This window comes from Nuphar pumila, chromosome 3 (genome assembly GCF_984573655.1).
Source record: "Nuphar pumila chromosome 3, dmNupPumi1.hap1.1, whole genome shotgun sequence".
Taxonomy (NCBI): Eukaryota; Viridiplantae; Streptophyta; class Magnoliopsida; order Nymphaeales; family Nymphaeaceae; genus Nuphar; species Nuphar pumila.
Genome location: NC_143251.1, coordinates 59,122,252 through 59,137,546, shown reverse-complemented (window position 1 = coordinate 59,137,546; position 15,295 = coordinate 59,122,252). Strand labels below are relative to the sequence as shown.

Below are 15,295 nucleotides of genomic sequence, written 5' to 3'. Positions count from 1 at the left end.
CTAATATTACTTACGTGCACACCTGACTGATGCCCACCCGGATGTTTGACCGGACATTGGATCTGACTTTCATAGAGCGGATCTAGTTATGGATTCGGATTGCAGCTTTATGCATAGGCTATAGTCTGAATCCTTGTGGTACTGGATCTGCGACAGTGGGTGAAATCCAATGATGATTAAATGGATTCAAATGTTTTAGTTCACCTGATTCCGAACTGAACTCAATAAACCCCGACCATATATGCTTTGGATCTAACCTACGTTTGAATGTATCCTACCTGGACCCAAGAATATGAATTGGATCCATTTTTTATCTTAGTCAGAACTCTGCTAATTTACATCCAGAACCCAAAGGTTCAGGATCCAAGAATATTGTCTTTGCTATAGTCATCAATGGGAAGATTGGATCTCATTTCAGTTGTGGTCGGGGCATTCAGCAAGGAGATACCTTATCTCCTTATTTATTTTTACTTGTGATAAAAAGGTTATCAATTGCCCACAAGGGCTCCGCTGATCTGGTTGGGGCGACTTGTGAATGTGACCAAGTTGGCAGGAAGTCACAAGTTCGAAACCCACCGGTGATGTCCCTTGCCGTAAGGTCCAAGATAGGTGGGCATGGAGGACCTCAAGGGTTTTACCAACAGGATCACAATAATGTTGGAGTTAAAGAGGGCCCATTATTCTTGGTAGCGTTAAAGCTTTTCAATGTAGCCACATATTTTATGCTGATGATGGTTTTCTTTTTCATTCGGGATAAGATTCACTAACTTTGTTTCTTAAAATCGTGAGAGAGCTTGTTACCAAATCAGGCTTGCTTATAAATTTAGAAAAATCTATGTTTATTCCATTTAAATTGGATAATGCACAACTTAATCTTTAATCTCTCAATTGGGGTGGACTCAAGGTGTTCTACCTGTTAAATACCTTAGACTTCCACTTTTTATAGGAAGTCACCATTGTTTGCCCTTATTAACCAAATTCAAGAATAAGATTGAGGGATGGAGTGGTAACTCTTATCAATGTTTCTTTCAAAAAAAAAAAAAAAACTTTTATCAATTGGCAAACTCAGTTCTGGCATCATTTCTTATTTACTGGATGCTAAGCATTTGGCTTCCTATGCAATCTTTTTGCGTGTCACGCTTCCGCCTTTTTCCTTTCCATGGAAAATGGAGTCGGGCCACCCCCACAGGAACCCTTTCCGCTGAAAGCTTGATAACCCCAAAAACATAAAAGAGAGGTGGATAGATTAAAAAAAAATGAGGTGGACATAGGTATCAATCAAGTACATCTACTCAACTATACTTTTGCGTCCTGCTAGGTCAAGGGACATATTTGTACCTTGCAAGATATTCATGCCCAAGACATTTGTCACTAAATTGTCGCTAAGGTAGGCATTGGGATGACCAGCCCATTGGTCAACCTGGTCGGTGTAGCGCTTGGGTCTTGGATCTGATAAGAATTGACTTGAACTTAATGCCACAATTACGGGTATCAGGATTTTCTCTAATGGAGAAAATCTTGTGATAAATTAAAAAATATTTTCAAGAAAATCTGGAGAAAATTTATTTGTGTATCTAAAATTCAAAAGTATAAAAATATATATAAAATATAAAGCACTTGGATGAAACCAACTCAAATTAGGTTTTACTCACAAAACTTGGTTGGTTTGATTGTTTGGATGTCACCAAACCATATTTAAGTAAAACCAAAATTTCTCAACATTGGGTTGAAACCTAGGGCATGTTTGCTTTGGTCACAGGTCAGAAAGTGAAAGCTTGAAAAAGTAGAAATTGTGATTGTGAATCACAAGGTCAACCTTGACATCTACTTTCACGAGATTAAAAGGAAAAATAAGCAAAAACATTCACAGCTGTCAATTATAATCACAACGTTTACTTTTCATGTTCCACTAACCTTGAAAAAGTATGGTGATTGTGATTCCCAATCACAAGATCCAATAATTATGGGGCATTGCAAACATGCCCGTAGTTTTGAAAAACCTACCCCGACACAATTTTCACCAGGAAAACCTGGATTATCAGAAGAGGTGGTGGTGAGAGGGTGGGAGCATAAAATATATTATTATTGTTTTTTTAAGTTTCATCATTGACATGAATGGTGCCATTTTAACCTTTTTTCATTAGTGGCTAGTTGAAATATGGCCACTAATGACTATTTTTCAAAAAACTGCTCTTTTCAGTCAGCTACAAGCTAGAAAATGGCCAGATTGGCACCACTGACCAGTCACTGAGAAAAAATGTTGGATGGCACCATTTTGGCCATTTCTGGCTGACGAGTAACCAAAAAATGGCAGCTCTTTTTTTTTTGGGAGTTTCAAGCAAACAAAATTCTTGCTTTTTAGTTTCTCGCATCCAACTAAAAACATAGGACTAGAAATCTACGTTTGCTAAAAACATAGTTTTAGGCAAAACTTGAGTTTCGCAAAACACTAAGTTTTGCCCCCTATCATTCAAATAGGGCCTAAGTGTTGAAAATTAAAAAAGTACTTATATCATGATGATATTGTGAAAATATCTTCGAAAAGAGCTGGTATTTTGAGAATATCATGATTTCCAATATTTTATAGTTATACAAAATTTTCATAGTAAACCATGAAGTCAACAAAATATCGCTGATATTTGTAACCTATGCTTAAACTCAACCTAATATGTATGGGATCAGGTTCAATCCAACTCATTGGGCTATTGGATCAGAATGCTAAAAAAGTAAAAGAAAACACCATAATTTAACTCAATTAAGTCTCTTCGCAAAATTCCGACAGTAGGCTCCCAAACAGAGCCTAAATTAAGTTTGGGAAGAATTTTTGTCGAGAACAACCCTATTACATCCTTAGCAGATCAATCATAAGCCCTCTAGTACCTCAGCAGTATGCACCTTAAGCACTGCGTTTGGGGTTTGAAAACTATGCACTTGCAAAGCTTTCAAGGGTAAGTGTGATTCGAAAAAGTGAGAAGCTTGATTTCTCTAATATGAGAATCGAGTTTGGTATTATTTAAAAACAGAAAGAATTACAAAAAAAATCGAGTTTGGTATCATCTATGATGCATCTTTTACAAAAACAAAATTCATGAGCAAGAGTATAAGATATGCATAATTTCCCTTAGTTAATTGATGCTATTCTTCTATACAAAAAGAAATATGTCAAGACAAGGGATCCAACCGATGGGTGTAAAAGACCCATCTCTCTACAACTCAATTATTTATTGAACCGCGGAATATAATACAGAAGGATAAAACAGAAATATGACACCAAAAATTATAAGAGATGATAAGATAGATATCATTACTCAGTCCGCATCAAGCCATACCTTACGCAGTAGCTGGTATCTGATAGCATTCCCCTTGCTAGTAATGCTGATATCTTCCTGTAAGCTTTGGCTGTTGACCACCATCTGTGGTGATGAAGTTGGCGTCCTATCAATGATGGAAGCAAGTGGGGAATCAAGCTCATCGAGCTCGTCGTCACTTGTGGGGCATTTTCTCATAACTGAACAAGGGTTCTTTTTCAGTTCCATGTGGCCTTTCACATCTCCAATGACACAAGATACCGATGCTGTTGGCGGTGGTGAATACTTGATCGGAGCTGCACTACAAGGGTAGGTGCTGATAGGCTCCGTTCCGACAGATGGTAGATCTTCATCAAGAGTATCCTGTACAATATACATCAGCATTAATTATGACTTTTAATGACTAGAAATGATTAGAATGCAAGTCTTTTTGGAATTATAATCTTTATAACCTCAATAAGGCACAACTCAAACAAAAACAAAAAAACCATAACTAGGTCAGATGATAAGCAGCTAACAAGAAATCAAAGAAAACTAACTTCTATAACGTCTTGGAGAAAGTATAGTTTACCGAATCTTGGAAATCATAATCTGCGATACCAAAGAAAACAACCACTCACAAGTATTTGCAAAAAACGGTTTTCTTTCTTGGTTTTAGTAACTCTTAGATAGGAAAATATGGCACCTGAACAAGCTTCGAGTTCAAGCTGACAAGAAAAAATATATTAGAATAACACATCAGTCTACTGTACATTCCTAAGGAGATAATAATGAGTTTTTCACAATATTGGAAATGTATTCAGTAGCAATGCAAACAATTACGAGTCAATAACCTTTCCAAACTTCTAGCCTCTTAAACATAACAAGCAAGGCTTAAAACATTTTACTCACATACCAGGAATGAATTTATGAAAGCAACAAAAAGACGTGGATGTCATACAAAAACACCAACCTCGGAATTAAGTGCACTCAGAACAGCCTCAGGAACCGGGTCAGGACAAAATTCATCGGGCACAAACTTCCACAAAATTTGTTTTATGATAGGTGCAGCAAATGTTGGACATACCTTCATGCAGAACAAGTGAATGAATAAGATTCAAAATAATAGGTTGGAAAAAAATAAGCATAAATATAAATTAGCAGCAAACCTCTTTTCTAACAGATGCATCTGAAAGCATATCTTTTGGAAGCATCAAAAGATCACTCAGGGCATTAAGAAGATGGAAAGGCTTAAATGACCCTGCAGTATTCTGAATTTGGTCGCCATGGCAATTTTCATCTTCAAAGGAATCATCATCATCAATCCCAAAAAGATCAGTTAGCCATCTAGACCAGGTCCCAATCTGTGCATCAACAGAGAGACATGTTCTTTCATTGCAAACAGCAGCATCATCCAAAAATGAAATGGATAAAACAATATAATCTATGGAGGTTATATCATCACGAAATATCATAATGATGTAAATGTTATGATAAGAACTGGTTCATCAAATTATTACCACACCTATATCATATGTTCACTATCTTTAGGAGTTTCATATCATATCTGTAACATTTCCTGGCTTCAAATGCTTGAAATCCTAAAAGCAGTGTTGTGAAAAGCGTTGAGGCGTAGCGAGGCGCTCCACCAAAATCTGAGGTGAGGCGTAAGCCTCGAGGCGTAAAGCGTAAGCCTCAATTTTTTTTAAAAAGAAACTTAAAAAAACTATAAAAAATATCTAAAATTATAAATAAATAAAAAAATTATCACTTCTAAAAGCTTAAAACTTTTAGAAGTTGAAAACATTTCTAAAATACCTTATATTTATCACTATATTTACAAAACTTTTCCGTGCTTATGCTTTGTATATCTTAAATACAAGTACTCTTAGTTTCTATTTTTATTTTTAAGAGATTTTCTGTGTTCTCTTTACATTATTGAAAAGAAAATGACTGAAACCTACTTATTTTACTATTATTGTTATATTGTCTTTTTTAGTACAGAGATTTTTGCCAAGATTTATCTAAAAGCTTATAATATCCCAAGAACAAAGATTTTACCTACAACCAAGACATGACTATGACTGAAAGTTACCCCCCCCCCCCAAAAAAAAAAAGTTTAAACTGTGATAATGGTTTCAGAAAAAATAAACGAACAAATAGTCAGTCATACAACACAATAATATTCATCAATCATTAAATCCATACTACATAAATTGTAATAATCTGCAAAGTAAATATTCAATAGTGCATACTAATTTGTATTTCATCAATCAACTGACTCATTTTTACTGCTTAAGCAGCATGAAGGCAGACAAATGACAAGTTCTCATTTGGCATTGCCAACAAAAAAAGTTCAAAATTTGGAGGAATAGAAAGGCAAAAGAATGAGTTATAAGGGTAGCTTGAGACTCACGTGCACAAGCACGCACAATACGGTTCACATAATCTGACTTTCTTGCATGGAACAGGCTATGACCAGTCTAATACATATTTTTCTTGTGATATTGACTAAATTGCAAGTGTGTAACGTTAAAAACTTTAAGCTTTTGTTGCATCATTTCATATTTAAGGAAAAGTAGGGTAAATTTACAAAGCACCAGATTCAGAACAAAATTGCAAAGCACAATCATCAACATGTATGTGAAAAAAAAAATGAGAGAAGTTCACATGTTTTTTTTTTCACATGCAGACCCTAAACATTGAAAATTGTAAAAAAAAATTCTCTCCAAAGTTTCTGAAATCATCAACTTACGCTAAGACTGCGTGTGAAACAAAAGACAGATGAGAGAGAGACAGTACCAGTTTTTGGTGAGAAACGAGAGAGAGGCTGTGTGAGAGACGAGAGAGAGGTTGAGCGAGAGACGAGAGAGAGAGGTTGAGCGAGAGACGAGAGAGAGAGGTTGAGCGAGAGACGAGAGAGAGAGGCTGCGTGAGAGAAAAATAAAAGGGTTTAAGCCCTAAATTTTGGTCAAATAAGGGTTTTGACCCTTATTTGACCAAAAGCAATGAGGCATATGCACCTCATCTTGAGGCGCGCCTCGCCTCGAGGTGTGCGCCTCAAGACCTATGAGGTGCACGCCTCGGGGCTTTTACGCCTTATCCTTGTGCCTCAAGGCATAAAGCCCCTCGCCTTGAGGCGAGGCGTGCTTTTTGCGCCTTGAGACGCGTTTTTAATAACATTGCCTAAAAGTTAAAAGCTTTCTGGACTTCTTTTGCAATTACTGCACATTTATTCAACATATGCTCAATAGGTACGAGTTCTAAGAAGTTGTGGCAAACATCCTGATATTATTTGTTTTGCAATTCAATGTATTTAGTTATTATTATTCTCATTACATTACCAATTCATATAGAACAAACACATGGGAGCACTGGGAAAATGGAGAAGGGAAAAAAGGTAACAAGTGAGCAATGAAATAATCAACACTGCAAAAGAACGTGTGCATCTGTATGAGTTCCATATATAAACACAATTTATTACTCACAGCATTTTTCAGTTGTGCACCGATTCCGAAGCTGAGATTCCCACATGAGATTGGTAGAACCCTAGAACCACTAATTGGATCAGAAACAGGATCTGTTGGAATGTCATCAACTGATTCACGCAGAATGGCATTGAACATAGCTACATCCAGCCTAGCTACACATTGTTGCATAACCTGATAAAATAAAATAAAGACAAGTCTGTTAAACACCTCTCACGTAATTGTTCTGTGAACATCAGAAGCTAATCATGAGGATCTTTCAAAAAACAAAATTTTACAACAACAACTACGCCTTCATCCCAAAACAATTGGGGTCGGCGAAAAAAAAAAAACAAAATTTTAGTTTCATCAAAATCTTGTTGTGCTTAAAATATGAGACAGTGAGCAACTGAAACTGAAAAATGGAAAAGGCATGAAATTGAGACAATTGCTTCCCAGCCTATAGATCAGACCATCCCCACCAGAGACAGAAGTTAAGCACCTAACAGCACATATCTTCATGTTCAAAAAACAGCATGCATGTTTTAAAGAACAGGAAAAAGAAAAAGATAATAATTTAAACAAACATTTCAACCCTAAATCTGTTAAAAGCAAATATTATTGACGTGCTTCTACAGATTGCAACTTAATCACGAAAAGGATTTGTCATGTAGATTGTCAGTTCAATAGGGTTTACACCTGAACAAGAAGATTGATGCATACCAATTTTGCCAGCACCCGTAAGCAACCACACTCAAGCCCTCCAGCTCGAACAGGACAAAGCCTTTCAAAGGCATCTCGGAAAGCTTTCTTCCATATGTAAATTGAGAAGTTTCCACTAGGATTCTGTCCTAAAGTTGACATCTTTCCAGCGGGCTTCCTTAGTTGAATATTTCCATCTTCAGTTCGATAGTGCATGTATAGAGTCAAAGTCTGGAAAGGAGCAGTAAAAGAAAAAATCAGTGCAAACCAGAAGCACAGAATTTTCAGTTCATGGAGTCAACAAATATTTCCAAAAGCATGTCCAAGTAATATGCTAAGCCACAAAATACAAGATGAAACCCCTTCATGTCCCCACCTGCCACCAGATAGATTCGATTATTCGACTGAATATCCAGGATTCAATGTACTCTACAGCAGCAGCAAATGTGTTAGGATCCTGCCAATCTACCAACATTGGGCTGAAATCAGACACCTTTTTCCATTTCTCAGAAGAATTTTCCTTCCATTTTAAGGTAGAGTATCTTCTCTCATTCCACTTTCCAAGGTTATTATTGTCAATATTGGGCTCGTTCTGATTTTGCATGTGTGAATCACCAAAACCTTGAGAAATGATTGTCCTCAAGACAACTGCATTTGATAGCCAGAACATCAACCTGATGTCACAAGAGAAGCACTAAATCAGCCAAGGTAACAAATATATGCCACAGAAGGCAGTCAAAGGTTACAATACATGGACACACAAACACATACATGTGTGTGTGTTTCAACTTTCAACATATTCTCAAGCTCAATCACAGAAAAATCAATAAACACAATGCATACTTTGAGCTACCCTAGTTTGCCACGCTTAGGGCTGGTAAACAAACCGAACAAGCTGAGCTTGGGCTGCTCAGGCTCAGCTCGTTAAGGATACATCCCTGCTTGGGCTCAGCTCGTCAGCTTGCCATGAGCAGAGCAGAGCCGAGTTCAAGCTCATTACGAGCTGATCACAAGCTGGCTTGTTTTCTAAAAAAGCTTTTTTTAAGTGTTTTCAAAAGCTTGATAATATATAAATATATATAATATATGTATAATACATATAGTATATAATATACATGTATAAAACATAATAATATGATTATGCATTTTATGTATATAACATATATAATATATGCATAAAATATATAATATATAAATATAAATATGCAAAACGAGCCGAGCTTGCCATGTTCATGCTCGACAAATTTTCCTATATGAGCAGCTCATAGCTCGGCTCGCCAAGCTCAATTTTTGAGCCGAGCCAAATGGCGAGCTGCTCGTCTTGTTTCCCAGCCCTAGCCATGCTTATCATTTTTGGTCATCCCACTTAAAGTAAGGTTAAATCACCAGAGACTTTTCAAAATAATAATTTATGGTGGGATCAATAAAAAAATGAGAAAATATAGACAATTGAACTAGAAGAGTTTATCATTGTTTAACAACAGCAATATTTCAGAGTTGGAGGAGGCATTCTTTCAGAATATTCACTGAAAGCAACCTTCGTCTGTCTTCTCTGGAAGAAAAATCTCAGATATATACAAAACAGCACAGCACAGCAAGACAAGCAGAAATGCAAAGTTAATAATCATTGTCATTGTTCATTAGCATAACCAAGAGCATATTATATTTTCAGATAGGAGCATCGCAAAAGTCCAACTCACAACCCTAATATCGGTGCCAAATGTATGAATCGGCTACAAATACCGCCTCATGAGGAAAGCTTATTGAGGACATATCATGAGAATTAAAAGAATTGACTGATAAAAAGGTCACAGCTATACAGATGTAATTGAAGTGTGCATAGCTGAAAAGGTTCCTTCATACCTTGGGACATCATTCCCAGTCGCTTTGGCAACCAAAACTAGCCCTGAAACAATACTCCTAGCAGCACTGCCCCTCTTATCCCCAGACCAGTTTCTGTAGGCATGAATATACATCCTTGAAAGACGTCGAGCTGGAGTGTGAACCTTATGGGATGAGCTTCCATGTTCTGCAACTACAGAGTAAAGTGCAACCTCAAGTGCAGCTGCTTCGCTGAGCTCAGATTCAAGCTTCTCAATTATACTCTCCAATTCTTGGATTTTACTCTCAGAAACGACCTCACCTGTCTTTCCATATCCACTAACATCAGCAGAATCCAATGTGCTATGCATTTGTTCAAATCTTCTAGTACCATTAGAGGAGAGTTCTAAATTATGAAGTCCTTTTCTTTGATCCATAAGTCGATTATTGTTTTTTAATGTGATGCCTGTTGAACTGTCCAGCACAGACCTCACAGACTTATTTCCATGCTTTAACCTATCACCAATAGCACTATTAATCTTTTCCCTGAAAATCCCCTTGTTGAATGCCAGCAAGTCAGTACTTGAAGCCGCTTGCTTCCCATTAGTGTCTTGTAACTCTTTAGGTTGCTGATCAGCAGATGTGTACCCCTGCATGAACTTTACTGAAGAAGAAGTATCGGTGTTATTTCCTGGTCCTCCATTTACTTCAGGTCCTTTCCAAGGATGTGAACATTCCCCAATTATTTCATCATCAGAATTTTCATCAATGTAGAAAACATCTTCATTTCGCTTTTGACATTTATTATTTACCACATCATTTTTGGTATTTCCATTATTAAAATTATCGTTTCCGCCATCAGCCCCTGGCTGTGTTTTTCTATTAATTTCACCTCCCTCTTTTGCATTTCTTTCCTTATGTTCCTTGGTCTCTTCTTCAACTCCAGGATCATCTATATTTACAGTAGTTTGCTCATCTGCAGTCAGTCTGTCAGTACTCAGAGGTCCTTCTCTACATTCTGTGTCATCATGCCTTTTTACTTCTGGGGTGCCTGAAGCAATTTTACTATTGCCCTCATGTACCTCCTGTACCAACACTTTTTTGTCCCCACCACTTGTGCTGGTATCTAAACTAACTTCAACATCTGCAGGTCCAGAACTTGACAAAGTAGAAGAGGGTTGTGTCGGTAAAGCCAATAATGTATCAGAAATCCTTTTCACATTTTTCTTCAGATGTGAAGATTTAGAAGATTCATCATTTTCTAGGTTCCCAGTTCTAGAAAAGACTTCTGATGATGGCAGTTGGAAAGACCCTTCATTTTCTTGAATAATAAACTTGTCTGAATCAATTGACTCATTTACCACAGAAGCTGGATTATTGTCAGACTTTGCCAGCACTTCTTTTACAATGCAGTTGCTTTTCCCATTGGCCCCTGCAGAACTCCGCTCAAGCTCTCCTGAAGCATTCTGTGTGTACATTGCATCTCATGATCAGATTGTACAGGAAAGAAGAAAAACAAATAGTTGACAATTTAAAAGAGCAAATATGGATTTTGAGACATGGCAGAAGAAAACTTGGGAAGAAACTTTCTCTGTTGTTAGCAGTTACACAAACCTTGATTGCTTCAATTCTTCATCATTCATCCATGTAAGCATGCAAGAGAGACCCTAGTGAACATTTAGTTTTTTTACATGGGAACAGTGCTAAACTGAAGCTGAACACCACAACATAATGCCAATCTTTTAGTGACATTTAACTCTTATACTATCAATATTACTATGGCACTGTTGAGCAAGCCCTTTCAAAAGATAAGGAAGCCTTAAGGTGAAACCAATAGCTCACAGTCAAGATGGAGGGTGCCATAATTTTTCAAAATTGTGTACAAAGAACCATGTCATTTACTCCAAATGATTCATCTACCATTTTACGGTAGGAATGAATACTTTTTCAGACAATTGGGGGAAAAACAAACGAAAAACATGACAAGAAACACTATAGAATGTCACTCGGGTTTATTCCTTTAGTTTCAATTTGTTCTTATTGTTTAGAATCTTTTATCCACTTCAAACCTGAGGACAAAAATTTGAGCCTACCAAGCGGCTAAATTTCAAAGAAATTTATTTCATAAAAAGTTTCTAAGAATTAAAGTTTCAGTTGAATTTCAGTGAAGCCATAACGGCAGCAATACAGTATTACAAGCATCAAGACTACAATGAAAACCAATGTAAACAACAAAAATGCTCCCAAAATCAAGAAATCATCAGAAGTGGCCTTAACTGCATCTGCATTTATTGAATGGAAGCATCAAAACTATAAAAGCGCACTCCTGTAAAACCTGATGTTGATTATGTTTATGTATAAGAGAATTTGCATTGTCATCTCTATCTCGTCACTAATATTATGATGACCAGCCAACATTCAAAAAGCTTGGAAAAGTTATGGGGTCTATCAGAGAGAGAAGTTGCAATAAGTAATTGACAATGTAACCAGGCTCACTCTCTTTATCAAGTGTCAACCAGTGATTATGCATCCATGCACTTTGTTGAGCTGAAATCCTAAAGGCACTTGGTTAGGAGTGCAGAAACTAATCACTAGGGCAACAAGGAAGGAGATCCCATACAAAGTTAGCACATACAGAACATTCATAATCATATTAGTAAGATCCTGTGCCCTTCTTTCCAAAATTAAAGTAGTGCAGATCTTAGATGGTAGAGAGAGAGAGCAAAGATATAATGATACCTCTTCTTCCCGTTTTCTGAAACTCCAAGAACCATCAGATTTAAGAGACAGGGAATCTGCATTCTCTTCTGAATAAGGTGGAGAATTAGTCACCAATGTTTGTGAGCAATGAGAGGAAACATCCTCATCATCTGTAAAGGATGCAATTTCAGCTTCTTCAGCATACTCTTCACTCATAAGAGCAGAAACTGACTCTTTGCCATCCTTATCCAAAGAAATTTCCTTTGGCAAGGAATCTCTTGATGAAGAGCCACTACTGTCCCTTTCATATGGTTGGATTTTCATGTACAGAGCTGGTTGGGATGTGTTCCTATAGCTCCTCTGGCAGTTCATAGGAGCAGTTATATTTACAGGATCCTTGACAACTCCATACTCAGCAAGGTCTATCAAAACAGTTCCCAAGAGCTGGCCTTTTGTGGTCTTGTCTCTGCGAGGCTCATACAAGTTCAGTTCCAAACAATTCTTCTGAAAGGTTTCCAATTCAACGCCCTTTGTGGACAATTCGCGGGACAAAGTCACCGAAAGCCTAAAGGACTCATTAAACTCAATCTTGCCATCAAAACCGGATCCAACCGAAGGAACAACTGTTTTAGTACACCCAGAATGCCGTTTCCCATTTTCCCATTGCAGCAATACTGAGCGCAGGGTTTTTAGAGATTGAGAGGGTGGCCATGGTTTGATCTCTTGTACATGGATGACATAATCAACCTGGATGGACGTACCCTTCCTGGTCTTTGTTCTTATCCCAAGAACCATGTTTGACTAACGTTTCTAGAATAAAAGGGTGCAATATGGTTTGGTGGAATGACTGCAACTTCTGGATTTCAACTCAGTGTAGAATAATTCACCTGCTGACATTGATTATACCAACTTCAAAAGACAGATACTTTGTTGACAGTGTCCCCTGAATTAAAGGATAAACATCCCTCAGTAATGAGTTGAGAAAAAGAAACAAAGCTTGAATCAGATACCATGATTTTTGGCTGAAATGAGTCTTGGGGGGGGGGGGGGGGGGGGGGGGGGGGGGGCAGGTATGCGAAAACAGCAAGAGAAGAGAAGCGAATTTTTCTAGCATTTCCATTATCATCACACCATCCAGAAATAAAACATTCTACGAAAGTATTGAAAACTTTTTATGACTTCAAAAAAAAAAAGTTTTGAAAACTTTTCTGGCTTAACAGTGAAAGAAAAAAGGGATTGGGTCACAAGATCAACGGTGCAAAATCTGCCCCAAAACTCAACAGAATCACACGATAAAGTTCAAATAACAATGTTGCCTGAATCAGTAGACTCAACAAAAAAGAAGAATACCCAAATACAAGAGAACTGGAATTGAGTCAGTTGAGAAATCATAGCATTTCAAATTTTAACACATGAAAAACCGAAGAAATTTTTTTTACAAACTCATGAAATATGATCCTTTTGTCAAAATTCAATCATCCAGATGACCAGTCCGTAGAAAACACACTCAACAAATACAGATTTCCCCCATGGGCCATGAGAGAATAGACTTTCCTTCATGTGCATTTCAAATATCACACGAGAAATATAACTTGAACAGCAGAGAACAAATACGAACATTTTGCACATTATCTTATTAAAACACGAAACACAATCAGCAGATCGGATAACAGAGGAACCCAAATTCGTCACTGTTCATCTAACACTGATATCAAGCCTCGGGTTCAGGGTTTACAGATAAATGTAGCAAAAAATAATCAGGAAAATTATGAAAATTTACTCTCAAGAGCATAGTTTTCCAAAAAAACCAAAAAAATATATATCAAATCAGAAAACGAACAAGAAGAACAAATTTCTTCAGATTTTTCACGCATTGTAAGATTTAGGTTACTGAAATCTAAAGGAAATGGCAGAAAAAAGGTTAAATACAAAGAAAATATGGTATTTAACTTATCTAGTAGCAAAAAAAATTGCTGAAAACCACAAAATTCATTTCAGCAAATTTCATCAAAAACATAACTCGCCAAAAGGAACCTAAAACTGCTAAAAAAATCGTCTAACCGTTCCCCCGTTTCCGCAAGAGAGAGAGAGAGAGAGTAATCTCTTCTCATCTACTGATTGCTACATTTTCCGATTCATCAAAATATGAAAGAGAAATAGAAAAATATCATCAAAAAACGGCCATCAGAAATCAGAGAGAGAGAGAGAGAGTAATCTCTTCTCATCTACTGATTGCTACATTTTCCGATTCATCAAAATATGAAAGAGAAATAGAAAAATATCATCAAAAAACGGCCATCAGAAATCAGAGAGAGAGAGAGAGAGGATAATCTCTTCCCGTGTACGTAATACCACACCTTTCGATTCATAGTAAACGAGAAAGGAAACATAGAAAAACATTATTTATTAAAGAATGAATGAGAGAGAGAGGTACGAGATGCAGAGAGATGCTTCAGATCATCCGCTGTTGAGAGGAACACCGCCATTAATGCGATCAGCCGAAGAGCACAAAAGGAGAAGAAATATATCAATCACAGCAGACCCCCAACCAGAAATTACCGAAAGGAGAAAAGACCGAGACGATCTCTCTCTCTCTCTCTCTCTCTCTCTCTCTCTCTGCGTCTACCGTGCGCTCCACAGTGCGGTTCAGTCAATTCTGACTTCACGCCACTCTTTTTCCCTCCCCGTTAATTAAATAAATGATGAAGAAATATTCCCTCTTTATCCCCCCTTTCTCATTAGCGTATACACAATTCGTCCTTTTCTTCCCTCCCATCAGAGTTTGTTATGACATGTTGGTGAATCCCAAAATCAATGCTCTGATCCGATATTTTATCCTTAGTACCATGCCAATTGTCGAAATAAGAAAAGAAATAATTGAGAATATGAAGAGAAAATATAGGTCTTTACAGATGGCTGAAATGATTCAAAAGGACTTGTTTTATAGGATGCTCAGTGGTGAAGATACGGTTTTCTCTATTGCACGATGACGGTGATACTGCTGGGGTTTCGGTCAAAGACGGTGGTGCGCTTTTGCTCCCAACCCCAACCAACGATGGGTATAAGCGGCGACGACCTCAGCGAATATTTATAAAAAACAGAGATATTATCGCGATATAATTCTTGAGAAGTTCTTGATAAATGTCAAATATCATTTATTTTGAATATAACGGGATTTTTTCACCATATTAAACGGAGAAACCTTGGCTTCAGTCTACTATGGGTGTTTCTCACAGGACCCTCTCTGGACCCATTTTGCTTGATAGAAATCCCCTATATTTCGGGTCGAGTAGACCTAAGAGAGAGAGATGATGATGA

General features: G+C 37.2%; 1 protein-coding gene across 1 annotated transcript; it reads right to left on the bottom strand.

The window, feature by feature from the left end:
- Nucleotides 1-3,088: 3,088 nt before the first annotated feature.
- On the bottom strand, nucleotides 3,089-14,647 carry LOC149842953 (uncharacterized). The gene is made up of 9 exons (XM_090001654.1): nucleotides 14,412-14,647; nucleotides 12,017-12,920; nucleotides 9,320-10,743; nucleotides 7,833-8,130; nucleotides 7,478-7,687; nucleotides 6,776-6,949; nucleotides 4,457-4,651; nucleotides 4,261-4,374; nucleotides 3,089-3,671 (listed from the first exon to the last, which is right to left on the bottom strand). The coding sequence occupies exons 2-9, from the start codon at nucleotides 12,770-12,772 to the stop codon at nucleotides 3,309-3,311; spliced, it is 3,534 nt and encodes a 1,177-aa protein (XP_089857780.1). The 5' UTR covers nucleotides 12,773-12,920; nucleotides 14,412-14,647; the 3' UTR covers nucleotides 3,089-3,308.
- Nucleotides 14,648-15,295: the final 648 nt, after the last annotated feature.

Coding starts and splice junctions, on each gene's coding strand:
- LOC149842953 (XM_090001654.1), bottom strand. CDS start 12,772: ATGGTTCTTGGGATAAGAACAAAGACCAGGAAGGGTACGTCCATCCAG. Junction 8,131..9,319: donor ACTGGGAATGATGTCCCAAG/GTATGAAGGAAC, acceptor TTGTGACATCAG/GTTGATGTTCTGGCTATCAA. Junction 4,652..6,775: donor GTGCACAACTGAAAAATGCT/GTGAGTAATAAA, acceptor GTTGATGCACAG/ATTGGGACCTGGTCTAGATG.